The sequence below is a fragment of the Erpetoichthys calabaricus genome, chromosome 7, assembly GCF_900747795.2.
Source record: "Erpetoichthys calabaricus chromosome 7, fErpCal1.3, whole genome shotgun sequence".
In the NCBI taxonomy this organism is placed as follows: Eukaryota; Metazoa; Chordata; class Cladistia; order Polypteriformes; family Polypteridae; genus Erpetoichthys; species Erpetoichthys calabaricus.
Window position 1 is genome coordinate 153479013 of NC_041400.2, and position 14631 is coordinate 153493643.

The following is a 14631-nucleotide window of genomic DNA, read 5'->3' on the forward strand; positions in this document are numbered from 1 at the left end:
GAGCTGGAGGTCACTGTCCAATGAAGCCATCAGAAACATGTCATCCGCAAATAGCAGAGACAAGATTCTGAGATCACCGAACAAGACCGCTCCTTGGCTGCGCCTAGAAATTCTGTCCATATATCTTATGAACAGAATCGGTAACAAAGGGCAGCCGTGGTGGAGTCCAACCTCAACAGGAAACGAGTCCGACTTATTACCGGCAATGCAGACCAAGCTCCTGCTCCTCCTGTACAGGGACTGGATGGCTCGTAACAATGAGCCTTGTACCTCGTACTCTTGGAGCACACCCCACAGGATGCTTCAAGGGACACGGTCGAATGCCTTCTCCAAATCCACAAAACACATTTGGACTGGTTGGGCAAACTCCCATGCCCCCTCCAGGATCCTGGCCAGGGTGTAGAGCTGGTCCAGTGTTCCATGGCCGGGACGGAATCTGCATTGTTCCTCTTGAATCCGAGATTCGACCATCGATCAGACTCTCTTCTCCAGCACCCCTGAATAGACCTTACCAGGGAGGCTGAGGAGTGTGATCCCCCTATAGTTGGAGCACATCCTCCGGTCACCCTTCTTAAAAAGGGGAACCACCACCCTGGTTTGCCAATCCAGAGGCACTGCCCCCGATGTCCATGCGATGTTGCAGAGACGTGTCAACCAGGACAGCCCCACAACATCCAGAGCCTTGAGGAACCCAGGGTGAACCTCATTCACTTCAGGGGTCCTGCCACCTCGGAGCTTTTTAACCTGCCCCTGTTATGGATGGCCCCAGAGAGTCCTCCAGCTCTGTTTCCTCTAAGGAAGACATGCTGGTGGGATTGAGAAGATCCTCAAAGTATTCCTTCCACCAGTCAATAACGTCTACAGTTGAAGTCAGCAGGGCCCCATCTCCACTGTACTCAGTGTTGGTGGAGCACCGCTTTCCCCTCCTGAGGCGCCTGACGGTTTGCCAGAACCTTCTTGGTGCCGACCGAAAGTCGTTTCCCAAACTTCCCAAAACTCCTCCCATGCCAGAGTTTTTGCCTCTGCAACAGCCAATGCAGCCACACGCTTGGCCCGCCGGTACCCCTCAGCTGCCTCTGGAGTCCCACTGGTCAACCAGACCCGATAGGACTCTTTCTTCAGCTTGACGGCCTCTCAAACCTTAGGTGTCCACCACTGGGTTCATGGATTGCCACCACGAGAGGCATCGACAACCTTGCGGCCACAGCTCTGTTCTGCTGCTTCGACAATGAAGGCTCGGAACATGGCCCTTTCAGACTCAATGTCCTTCGCCTCCCTCGGAATGAGGCTAAAGTTCTGACGGAGGTGGCAGTTAAAGATCTTTCTGACTGGTTCCTCCGCCAGACGTTCCCAGCAGACCCTCATTATTTGTTTGGGTCTGCCTGGTCTGTTCGGCAGCCTCCCCCGCTATCAGATTCCAACTTACCACCAGGTGGTGATCAGTTGACAGCTCAGCCCCTCTCTTCACCCGAGTGTCCAAGACATAAGGTCACAGATCTGATGACATGATTACAAAGTCGATCATCGAGCTGCGACCTTGGGCATCCTGGCACCAAGTGCACTTATGGACACCCTTATGCTCAAACATGGTGTTCATTATGGACAATCCATGATCAGCACAGAAGTCCAACAACTGCAACACCACTCAAGTTTAGATCAGGGAGGCTGTTCCTCCCAATCACGCCTCTCCAGGTTTCACTGTCATTGCCGACGTGAGCGTTTAAGTCTCCCATGAATAATGATATTAAGATACATTTCAAAGTTCTAGCCAGAAGAACCGAGACCAAACCAGCTTTATTAAAGGCAGACACTTAGCTTCTAATCTTCAACATTTGTTTAATATATTACTCACCCATTAAATCTAACACCCCAGAGATCTTGTTATCTTTGGATGCAGAAAAGCATTTGTCATGGTTAATAGGACTACCTGTTCACCACATTGCACAAATTTGGGTTCAGCCCAAACATATGTGCATAATCAAACTACTCTATACTAGTCCAGAAGCCTCAGTTTGTATTAACAATAATATTTTGGACTCCTTCAAACTAGAATGTGGTACTCGACAAGCATGCCCCCTATCACCATTGCTCTTTGCAATTGCCATTGAGCCATTGGTTGTTTACTTTCGAAATGCATCAGAGATAAAGGGGTATTTTCTGAGAAGGATTGAACAGAAAATATTACTATATGCAGATATGGTACTGTTTATATCTGATCCACAGAAGTACTAAAGCACTAGCAGATTTTCAAAAAGAACCTGTCCTGGAATGAAATGGTGTTTTGTCAAGCATTAATTATACAATTAACCACACAACCCAGGAAAGAACCATAAAGTGCCATTAAAGAACCAGTATTTTTAAGAGTGTAAGCAATATACCGCATCAGTCTTGGTGCAGTTTGACTTCATCTCAGGTGAAATGTTATAATAACAGACTATTAAGACTGCTCTGCATTATTTGCCTGTTAACCACTAGTTAACCAAACCTGCACAATTTTGTATCTATGAAGAAAACTGATACAAACCTGGGAAATTGTGAAACCCCCAAACACACTGCCTTATACACTCAAAATTATTTAATATTTTGGGGCACGAGTGTCAGAATCAGACAATTCTGGATTGTGTTTCTTTTTATAACACAGTGAACAGAACTGCTGTCTTTATCTAAGGAATGTCCACCACAAAACAATTGCACTATAATTATATTTTTATTTATTCTTTGACAATAAAATTTGCAGAAATTTACAAAGGATATATTACAGTATTTACAAAAAAAATTATTTTATAATCCATTCTGCACAAAACTTCCCTTAAAGAATTTGCCAAAATGCAAATTTTCAAAATGAACACAATAAATCTTTACAAGTTCAAACATTACAGTCGCATCTGCACTTAAAGAAACCTTTGTGATGATACTTGAGAAATTTTACTCTCAAAATAAATTACTGTCATCAGTAAATTGGAACTTGTTTTTTTACCATAAATATTATTGTAATTTATTTTTCTTGCAGAGAATAACTTAATAATTAATCAATCCAAATAATCAAGATTTGTTTACTGACAATAATGACTTTTAGCCAAAAACTTTTGGTTTTACTAAATTCGCTTCAGGTCAGAGTAGGTTTGCCAAATTTCCTCTTTGTGGTTGAGCCTTCTTTCTTTATCAGCAGATGTGAGATTCTTAATGTGAAGATCTGTAAAACAGTGAAAGTTCTTTGTTAACAATCATTCATGAGCCATCATTACCAATATAAATAAAACAACTAATTTGACTGTTAACATTCACTTGAGTCCCTCCATCTATCCATTCTTAGACCTTGTATCCTGGCATCAAGCACAAGATAGAAAACCACCCTGGATAATGTGCCAGTCCATTGCAGGCTCACACACCTCACACATGGTCACTTTAGTGTTGTCTGTTGTCCTAACACGCATGTCATTGGGATGTAGGACGACAGCTGGTGTATCCAGGAAGAAAACCCGGGCAAACACCAGGAGAACATGTAATATTTACAGTGACCAGGCCAGCAATTTGAACGGAGTTCACTGCAGCTGCACATCATGCCGCTCATTCTTAAATCACTATGACTAATATTACTAAAACTTTGCAATGTTTTTATTGATATTCATTCTTGTGTCACTGTTACTACTAATCCTTTGAATGAAAGATGCTCATCACTATGAACAAATACAAAAACTTCAAGGGAGGCTTTCAGATTATCACAACATTAAAACAAATATATAGCTTGTGCAGCACTTATCAACTAGACAAGTCACAGTACACATTAAGAGTTGCCAAGCCATTTTAACATTAGGTCTGAAAATAAAGGATTTGCCAGGTTACCTTTCTTTCTTTGCTTTGTTGATTATATTTTGAGTAAATCTGGATTTTGGATTCATGCACCTCTGTGTTGTATCCTTCAGGGTAACACTAAGAAAAGAAATATAACATACAGTATAAGTCAAGATGGCTGTTTTCTGGGAGGTTCTTCTGACAGTATTATGCAGATTTTGAAAATATGGCAAAAAGCTGGAGATCACCTTAGAAATATCACAGCACTTCTCCATTATGTCAATATTTTTCTCTAGTAAGATCAAATACTCACATAATTTCAAGTTGTGAACAAACTGCAGAGGATGGAAATATTTCAATCTTCTCAATTCGAGCTGGAGGAACGAAGTCAACCCCGCTTCCAATGCAGCTGCAGCGCACCCTTGCGGGAAGGGGGGATCCTGAAAGAGCAGGGAAATGAGAGTCAATACTGCACCAGCATGGAGAGGAGCACAAATTATACAAAAAAAAGATGAGAGTGATTCAGATACTCACCTTCAGTGGTAGGGTGCAAAAGGAAAGCAAGGAAAAGAAACGCCATGCAGATCATTGTGACAGAGACACCAACTTCTCCAAAAGAAATTTGATTTGAAGATTAACGTCAAGATCTGTCTGATGGCTGGGTGGCTGGCTTGGAATTTATATTCAGTCTGACATGTGCCATGACCAGCCACAAACCGCAAGTCTGGATCACGGGGAACTCCCCTATAATGCAGCCTGTTTCTTCCTACTAAGATGGGCATTTCTCAGAAGCAGCCAGACAAAGTAAAAGTAAGGTATAAATTTAAATAAAAGGAAGAGAAAGTTTCCAGGTTTTCTGAGACTCCTGAATTTTGAAATGTGTATTGTAACTTGTACTGTACATGGTTGTCTTTTCCTTCAATGATGACGATTTCTGAGAAATAGTTCAATGCCATTATACTGATACCTGAATCTTTAAATACTGCATACAGTAATTTAAAGCAGATGTTCATGAGCAGTAGAGATCCATTCATTCATTCATTACACTTGAGCAGTCATGAAAAAACATTTCACAACCATATTTTTCATGCATGTAATATTTGTAGTCATCCAGGTTAAACAAAGAGCCTGTAGTGGCCATGTTATCTGAAATAATTAAAGCAGGCTATCTAATGCCGATCCTGAGGGGCCGCAGTGGCTGTAGGTTTTTGTTCTAGCCGTGTTCTTACTTACTGCTGCTAATGGGACACATTTGTTTTGATTTGCTATGTTTTTTCCTTAACCAACAGCCAAAGAATAAACAAATAACAAGCTAATTCAGACCACTATCTCCACTCCAACCAGTCTCCTGTTTAGCTGTTAATGAAAGCCGGTGTTTAATTCTATGGCTTTTTAGAGTTCTCATTCTGCTACACCAGCCATTTCCAAATCTGATTTTCTTTTTTCTAAGCTCTCCATCCACACATAATCAACATTGTTGTAATTCTCATTTTTTTTACAAGCATTTTTACAATCTGTCTTGCTGCACATTCTCGCTGTGTGTAAGATTTTCTCATTTATTCAAATAATAACTTATTATTACTTAATTATTTCTTGGAGTGTGTGTTGCCTTTCAAACTCTTCAAATCATTCAAAGTGTACTGTAACACCAAAGCTTTCACTGTCTCAGCCTTACATAAATACTCCATTATCTGTTTCTTTTCCTTGTCGGGTCATCACACTCTCTTCAATGGCAGACAGTCTCTTATCTAACAGATTCCTTGTCTTGCCACTTTGGCCACTCTAACTCTTCTTGTAATTGATCAGACAAAATTTCCATCTTTCCCCCTCAAAAGAACTGTATAAAGACCACTGCACATTTCTCACTTGTTTCGCCTCACAAAGTAATGACCAATATTGGCTGCCTTGTATCTCAAATTACTTTTAATGGTCCCTCAGCAGTGTCTTTCCACCCGGCCCCTTCTTGCCTGCCCTCAGACTGCATCGTCAGATTGTGCAGGCATTAAAAAACTAACTATTCCTTTTGTCTACGTGTTATAAATTTCAGTTTCTTTTTCTACATGTTATAACTTTGTTTCCTTTGTTTTTTCTTCTATTAAATTCTTTTCTTAGTTATTTTTTGTTTTTGCAAAAATTCCATTTCTTTTTGGAGCACTATTTATTTCTTTGCTGGCTTTTTTCTTTAAAAAGACTATTGCTAATCAGTTAGAAGACCCCATGCAAAAAGCATTGCAAGTTACCCACCAGCCCTGATAGGACTCACCTTTTTTCTCTAATCGTGGATCTTCGACACCCAAAATCTCAGTATGAAACAGAATTCAAGCCCCCTTTTTCAGTTGAGTTGAGTCAGTTGTGAATTAAACTCTTCCCATGAGGATCTAATCAGGGAGTTGAACCCCAGCTCTTTAGACTCCAGCAATATGTACAGAGCCATCCATATCGTTCAGTACAAAGTCATATTTTTCCTTGATTTACCCCTCTGGTGCACAGTTTACAATTACAAATCAAAAAATTCAGATGTGATTAAAGTGAACATTGCAGACTTTCATTTAAGGATACAGTAATCCCTCCTCCATCGCGGGGGTTGCGTTCCAGAGCCACCCGCGAAATAAGAAAATTCGCAAAGTAGAAACCATATGTTTATATGGTTATTTTTATATTGTCATGCTTTGGTCACAGATTTGCGCAGAAACACAGGAGGTTGTAGAGAGACAGGAACGTTATTCAAACACTGCAAACAAACATTTGTCTCTTTTTCAAAAGTTTAAACTATGCTCCATGACAAGACAGAGATGACAGTTCCATCTCACAGTTAAAAGAATGCAAACATATCTTCCTCTTCAAAGGAGTGCTTGTCAGGAGCACAGAATGTCACATAGATAGAGAAAAGAAAACAAATCAATAGGGCTGTTTGCTTTTAAGTATGCGAAGCACCGAGGCACAAAGCTGTTGAAGGCGGCAGCTCACACCCCCTCCGTCAGGAGCAGACAAAGAGAGAGAGAGACAGAGTTTGTTTTTCAATCAAAAATCAATACGTGCCCTTCGAGCTTTTAAGTATGCGTAGCACTGTGCAGCATGTCGTTTCAGGAAGCAGCTGCACAAAAGATAGCAATGTGAAGATAATCTTTCAGCATTTTTAGACGAGTGTCCGTATCGTCTAGGTGTGCGAACAGCCCCCCTGCTCAATCCCCCTACGTCAGGATCACAGATAGTCAGCGCAAGAGAGAGAGAAAAGTAAGTTGGGTAGCTTCTCAGCCATCTGCCAATAGCGTCCCATGTATGAAATCAACTGGGCAAACCAACTAAGGAAGCATGTACCAGAAATTAAAAGACCCATTGTCCGCAGAAATCCGTGAACCAGCAAAAAATCCGCGATATATATTTAAATATGCTTACATATAAAATCCGTGATGGAGTGAAGCCGCGAAAGGCAAAGTGCGATATAGCGAGGGTTCACTATTAGCACCATGTAGAAGTGACAATACTTTTTTTTTACACATGGTCTCCCCATTTCAGGGCCCTATATGATTGGGGTAATTGGCATCACAGGTCTGTTTCATTAGTGCAGGCATAGAATACTAGGCTTGCTTCTCCCCTTTGCAGTCTGTAGTTTCCATTGTTCACCATGAGGGCAACAGCTGTGCCAATGTTATTCAAAGAAGCCATTGTGAGACTGATAAACAAGAATAAAACCATTACAGACATTTGTAAAATCTTAGGATTACCTAAATCAACTGCCTAGAATATCATTAAGAAGAAACAACACACTGGTGAGCTCAGGACTGGTAGGCCAAGGACGACCACCACTGCTGATGACTCAAGAATCCTCACTGTGGTAAAGAAAAAGCCCCAAACGCCTGTCCGACAGATCAGAAACAGACTTCAGGAGGCAGAATGTGTCAGAGACTACAATCCACAGAAGACTTCATGAATAGAAATAGAGTGACCACACAGCAAGATGCAAACCTCTACCTAGCCACAAAAACATCATGGCGAGTCAGTCATTTTCCTACCCGCTACAGTATATCCTAACTACAGGGTCACGGGGTTCTGCTGGAGCCAATCCCAGCCAACACAGGGCGCAAAGCAGGAAACAAATCCCAGGCAGGGCGCCAGCCCACCGCAGGGCCAGATTACAGTTTGCAAAAAAGTACTTGAAAGAGCCTGCAGAATTCTGGAAAAAGGTCTTATGCACAGACCAGACAGAGACTAACTTGCTTCAGAGTGATAGCGAGCACAGAGTGTGGAGACGAAACGGAACTGCCCAAGATCCAAAACATATCATCTCTTCTGTTAAACATGGTGATATGGCTGCACAATGAATTCTGTGGTGTATAGAAATGCCTTATCTGCTCAAGTTCCTGTAGATGACTCCAAACGCATTGGATGACACTCCATCATACTACAAGATATTGATCCCAGACATACTATTTAGACATCACATGAGTTTTCCCAAAGTTAAAAAATGGAAAATTCTTGAATGGCCAAGCTGGTCACCCCATTTAAATCCAATTGAGCATGCTTTATGTATGCTGAAGAGAAAACATAATTCATAAACATAATACATAAAACAGAAGCATAAAAAAGCCTCTGACACATGCAGGAGCTGAAGATAGCTGCTTTCATGGCTTGGCAAAGTATTACCAGAGAAGATACTCAGTGGCTGGTGAGGTTTATGAACTGCAGACTTCATGCAGTCATTGCATGTAAGGGATACGTACGCAGCAAAGTACTAAATATAACTGCTTTAATATACAGCACAGTGCTAACATCTCTATGTCCCCTGAAATGTGGAAAAAGTGTTATCATTTACAATTAAAGCAAATTCCCTTAAATGAAAGTCTACAATGTGCACTTTATCATGTCTGAATTGTTTGATTTGTAATTTTAAACTGTGGGACAGAGAGTTAAGTTAGAGAAAAATGTGTTTGTCCCAAACATTATGGAGGACACTGTATATAAAAGGTTTTATTTATCTAATATATCTTTGGAGCATAACACAAGGTAGGAGACAGTTCTCTTTCTTCAGCACATCATTATGCTGACATTTCCTTGCTAAACAGTAGCTTTCTAGGGTAGAAAGGTGCAAAACAGTCTGAAGCACCTTTTGTTATATGGCATTCTTTCAAAGTTGAGGATGGCACAGCTGGCACTCTTAGAACAGTAACAGCTTGTTTAAGACAGTTAAAGACTTGTGAATCTAATAGTCCAAATGCTAAAAAGTGTTACGTAAACAATTTCTTTTACAGTGTGAACAGCCCTTTTCAAGTGTATCCACACATTCTCAATTGGATTGAGATCTTGATTGTGATTTGGCCACCCCAAGACATTAACATTGTTCTTTTTAAGCTATTCTTGTGTAGCTTTGGCTTTAAGCTTGGTGTCATTGTCTTGCTGGAAAACAAATCTTCTCCCAAAGTGTTGATTTCGTGTAGGTTGCATCAGGATTTCCACCTGGATTTCCTTCTATTTTGCTGCTTCATTTTACCTCTACCCTCAAAAGCCTCCCAGGGCCTGCAGGACAGAAGCACCAGCACAGCCTGATGCTGCCACCATCGTGCCGCACAGTGGGAATGGTGTGTTTTTTGATAATGTGCAGTGTTTAGCTTTTCCAAACATGCTGTTTAGTCTGATGTCCAAAAAGTTCAGTTTTGATCTCATATTACCATAGGACCTTCTTCCAACTGACTTCAGTGTCTTCCATGTGCCACCTGAAAGACACTAGCCAAGATGTTGTGCTGTATTTTTTAACAATAACTTTCTCTTTACCAGTCTTCACTAAAACTGCGACTGGTGAATCAACCAGGTACGGTGTGTCCAGTCCAATCCACTAAACGTGTAATTCCATCATGTTGTGACTTAGGAGTCCCAAAGCATGTAAGCCCCAAAAAACACTTCCAGAAAATGCCCAATAGAGGGATAAACTGTCAAACCTTGTTAGTAACAAGGATAAACAGAACTTTATAAAAATAAAAAGGTTTTATTTCTACAAAAATGCTCTGTCAAACCGTGAAGCTCTGTAGAGCACACATGGTGTAAAGGATTTGCCTGTACAATAAGGCAATCCTAAGCAAAAAGCCCCAAAAAATCACAAATCCAAAGCAAGGTCAAAACACAGGGCAGGAGATCAGTAATCTGGAAATATCAAAAAACACAGTAGAAACACAGAAACTCACCAAAACACTTCGAATGAACCACCAAGCACTGTGGGAGACCCTCTGGATTTATAGGCCTGGTGGACAAACCTCGTGGGGACCACCCACAAAATACATGGAAACTACCAAGGCATTGATACCTGGACAAAAATGAAAAACATACACAAATAATAAACACAGGAAATATTAATGTAAACAAAAAAATAAAAAATTAACAAAAAGGAAATAAAACAAAGATTGAACCCCAGCCAGGGAAGGAATACTAGCTGAACTATAACATTTCAGCGTTTTCATAGATCTCTTAGTGGCCTTTATCATTAGTGTCCTTCTTGTACAATCATTCAGTTGTTGTGGTCTGCCTGCTCTTGGCAGATTTACAGCTGAGTCATAATTTTCCCATTTCCTAATGACTGATTTAACATGGGATAGTCAATGGCTTGGGTGATTTTTGTCCCCATCCTCTGACTTGTCCTTTTCAGTCACTTTTTCACAGAGTTGCTTGGAGTTTTCTTTTTGTCTTCATTGGGTCATAATACTGACTCAGCACAAGTTGGGCCTACCAAAGAAGGTGCATTTATAGTGCAATCGACTGAAACCCCACACATAATTACATAACTAGTAAAACCCATTGGCTGCACCAGTTTCAGCTGCTTTTGTGTTAATGAAATTAACAACAGTTGCACTAGAGGGGCAACAATGAGACGACCCCCAAAACAGGAATGGTTTAACAGGTGAAGGCTACTGACATTTTTCCCTCCTCATCTTTTCGGACTGTTTTTTCACTAGTTTTCCATTTGGCTACAGTCAGTGTCACTACTGGTAGCATGAGGCGATACCTGGACCCTACAGAGGTTGCACAGGTAATCCAGCTTCTCCAGGATGGCACATCAATATGTGCCATTGCCAGAAGGTTTGCTGTGTCTCCCAACACAGTCTCAAGGGCATGGAAGAGATTACAGGAGACAGACAGTTACTCCAGGAGAGCTGGACAGGGCTGTAGAAGGTCCTTAACCTATCAGCATGACTGGTATCTGCTCCTTTGGGCAAGGAGGAACAGGATGAGCACTGCCAGAGCCCTACAAAATGACCTCCAGCAGGCCAATGGTGTGAATGTTTCTGAGCAAACAATCAGAAGCAGACTTTATAAGGGTGGCCTGAGGGCCCAACGTCCTCTAGTGGGCACTGTGCTCAGTGCCCGGCACCGTGGAGCTCAATTGGCATTTGCCATAGAATACCAGAATTGGCAGGTCCACCACTGGTGCCCTGTGCTTTTCACAGATGAGTGCAGGTTCACCCTGAGCAAATGTGACAGACATGAAAGGGTCTGGAGAAGCTGTGGAGAACGTTATGCTGCCTGTAATATCATTCAGCATGAATGGTTTGGTGGTAGGTCAGTGATGGTCTGGGGTGGCATATCCATGGAGGGACACACAGACCTCTACAGTCAGGCCACCTTAACTGCCATTAGGTATCGGGATGAAATCTTTTGACCCATTGCTGATTCAGTGGGTCCTGGGTTCCTCCTGGAGCATGACAATGCCTGGCCTCATGTAGCGAGTGCATGCAGGCAGTTCGTGGAGGATGAAGGAATTGATACCATTGACTGATATCGGTCCATCCGATGCCGCCAGGTTGCACCTCAGACTTTCCAGGAGCTCAGTGATGCCCTGGTCCAGATCTAGGAGGAGATCCCCCATGACACCATCCGTCTTCTCATTAGAAGCATGCCCTCTCCGACGTTGTCAGGCATGCATACAAGCATGTGGGGGCCATACAAACTACTGAGTATGATTTTGAGTTGCTGCAATAAAATTTCGAACAAAACGGATGAGCCTCATTTTTTCACTTTGATTTTCGGGGTATCTTTGAATTCAGCCATCTGTAGGTTAATAATTTTCATTTCCATCAAACAATGTGGCATCCTTTCGTTCCTAACACATTACCATATCAGTCTGTATCAGTAGAGATATCCAGCATGATTTTTTTCCCATTAAGATCTGATATGTTTTTAAAGTGTTCCTTTAAGTTTTTTGAGAAGTTTACTTATGCATTCAATTATTTTGTGTTTTTTACTTCTAATTCGTTTAGACTATTTAGCAGAGATCTGTTTCTGCTTTGATATTAAAATCTCTTTTACTGTTGATCAGTGTCAAAATAACCCAATGAAATCCATTGGTGATCCAGTGTTGTATAACAATAAAATGTGAAAAGTGAATACAGTACTCTTTTTAGGCACTGTAAACTAACACAAATTCACCTTAATATAAATGGTGTACATGCATATATGTAAAGTGTGTACTGTATTTTGTTTTATGTAACTGCATCACCAGGTCAAGTTTGAAGTGGTTACTCAGTGGGTCAGATCAGACTTCTCATTACTCAGATCTTCTGAAATTCCTAAATGCTTTCAGGCAATCAAAGAGATTCCCTCTGGTGTTTATTTGCTCTGCCTTTGAGTCTCCTCTACCAGGCCTTGCACAGCAATCCCTCCATAGTAGGTACTCAGGGTTATCTTTGCTAGATGCCCAAATCACATTACTTGGCTCCTATTTCTTTGAAGGCGATGCACTGTCAGATTCTCCTGCACTGTGAAGACTTTATCCTGTGTCAGAAAGTTAGCTTGACAACACTGTGGAGTAATGTGTGCAGTGGCAGACCAAGATTTTTGGGGTCTGAAGCTTGAACTGTTATGGGGACCCCTTCACAACCAGCAAGGAGGTCTGGGTAACCACTGTGTCATGCATATGCACATGGGAGACACCTTAATGGAGTGGATGATGGTAATTGTCCACAGAGACAGGAGGTGATGTGAGGTAATAACAATCTCTCGTTTCCTCCCTCTGCAGAAAGAAAGACCATCGGCTTCTGCACTTTTGACGTCACTTCTGTGGTCTGTCAACCTGAACACACCTCTTCCCCCCAGAATACCTCATAAGTGGAAGAGCTACCATCTTGGGCAGTTGATCTGAATAACACAGAAGACTCATTTTGCATTTTACACGCAGTTTCTTTAAAGTTGTATTTTCACTTATATAGGGTTAGCCTCAAAGTGCCCCAAAACACTTATGTTGTCTGGATTGCCTTCTTCAATGTAGTCTTCTTCAATGGAGTTGTTCCACAACAAATCACCTCATTTGTTTTTTTTTTTTTTAATTTAACCACTACATCTCAGATTTTGATTGAAATTGCTGTAATGAGTTATTTGACATTTCAAAGTCATTGGTGTGAATAAAAAATTCCTATGCCTTATAGTTTTTGAGTTATGGAGGAATGAAAATTAGTGAAATTTTATAAACATGCATGGTGCACCATAGAATGATGAAATAAAACATAGAAAAGACCACAGTCAATATAACAATTAATTTTTGACACCTGTAAGAAATAAAACGTCAGTGAAATGTTATTCTTTGGAATGACCCGGGGGTGCAGCTTCTTGTTTCTAGCCACTTTCTCTATTAACACCCAATCACTAATGCCAATGAAACATACTACGTTGCCTTGTCTTCCATTTTAATTGTTTTAATTTTGTTCTTTAAAAAGAAGCCGAATAATAATGAGATACAAAGCAAGCCAACAGATGACCTGGCTGACTCAGATGCCATTTGCACCCGTCTCTTTCATGGAATATCTGTCTCTTTAAAATGTTTGAAAAAAAAAATGAATGTCTGCACTTCGTTTACGGTCTACAAAGCTTTTGGATGGTGATCTTAGAAAAAAGAAAGTCAATTTTTGGAATTACCACTGTGGTGGAATGAGAACACTAACAACAACAACAATATTTATTTATTTCCATAGCACATTTTCATACAAATGATGTAGCTCAAAGTGCTTTACAGGATGAAGAAAGAGAAAAAAGACAAAATCTAAAAATAAAATTAGGCAATACTAATTAACATAGAATAAAAGTAAAGTCCGATGGCCATGGAGGGCAGAAAAAAACAAAAAAAAAACTCCAGATGGCTGGAGGAAAAAACAAAATCTGCAGGGGTCCCAGGCCACGAGACCACCCAGCCTCCTTTAGGCATTCTGCATAACATCCATCCATCCATTTTCCAACCCGCTGAATCCGAACACAGGGTCACGGGGGTCTGCTGGAGCCAATCCCAGCCAACACAGGGCATAAGGCAGGAAACAATCCCGGGCAGGGTGCCAACACACCGCAGATTCTGCATAACATAAATGACCTAAATCAGTCCTCATTGTATTCAGGGTTCTCATGGAAGAACTTGAAGATGATGGTCATGTGGACTTCTGGCCTTTAATCCATCAATGTATGGACATCATGGTGCTTTGATCGGGTGCTGGTGGCGCAGATCGCCACCACAGAAAACTGGAAATTGAACAGCAGATAAAGTAGAGGTTAGTATGGATTTCGGAGCCACCATAAATGATAATGATAATTAAATGCATATATAGAATATCAGGGTTACACTAAAATGAAGCTATGAGAAAACCATATTAAAATAATGTGATTTTAGCAGTTTTTTAAAGTACTCCACTGTATTAGCCTGGTGAATTTCTATCAGTAAGCTATTCCACATTTTAGGTTCATAACAGCAGAAGGCTACCTCACCACATCTTTTAAGTTTAGCTCTTGGAATTATAAGCAGACACTCATTTGAAGATCCAAGGTTACGATTTGGAGTGTAAGGTGAAAGACATTCTGAAATATAGGATGGAGCAA

At 41.0% G+C, this 14631-nt stretch overlaps 1 protein-coding gene across 1 annotated transcript; it reads right to left on the minus strand.

Annotated features, from left to right (window-relative positions):
- Window positions 1-2688: 2688 nt before the first annotated feature.
- LOC114655145 (C-X-C motif chemokine 11-1-like) lies at window positions 2689-4437 on the minus strand. The gene is made up of 4 exons (XM_028806008.2): window positions 4327-4437; window positions 4106-4232; window positions 3844-3930; window positions 2689-3193 (listed from the first exon to the last, which is right to left on the minus strand). Exons 1-4 carry the CDS (start codon window positions 4379-4381, stop codon window positions 3181-3183), a joined length of 282 nt encoding a protein of 93 aa, XP_028661841.1. The 5' UTR covers window positions 4382-4437; the 3' UTR covers window positions 2689-3180.
- Between the last annotated feature and the right edge of the window lie 10194 nt (window positions 4438-14631).

Excerpts from the sequence above, each read along its gene's own strand:
- LOC114655145 (XM_028806008.2), bottom strand. The coding sequence starts at position 4,381 with ATGATCTGCATGGCGTTTCTTTTCCTTGCTTTCCTTTTGCACCCTACC. Across the intron at positions 4,233-4,326 it reads TTTGCACCCTACCACTGAAG|GATCCCCCCTTCCCGCAAGG; the intron begins GTGAGTATCTGA and ends CTGCTCTTTCAG. Across the intron at positions 3,931-4,105 it reads TGTTCACAACTTGAAATTAT|TGTTACCCTGAAGGATACAA; the intron begins GTGAGTATTTGA and ends TTCTTTTCTTAG.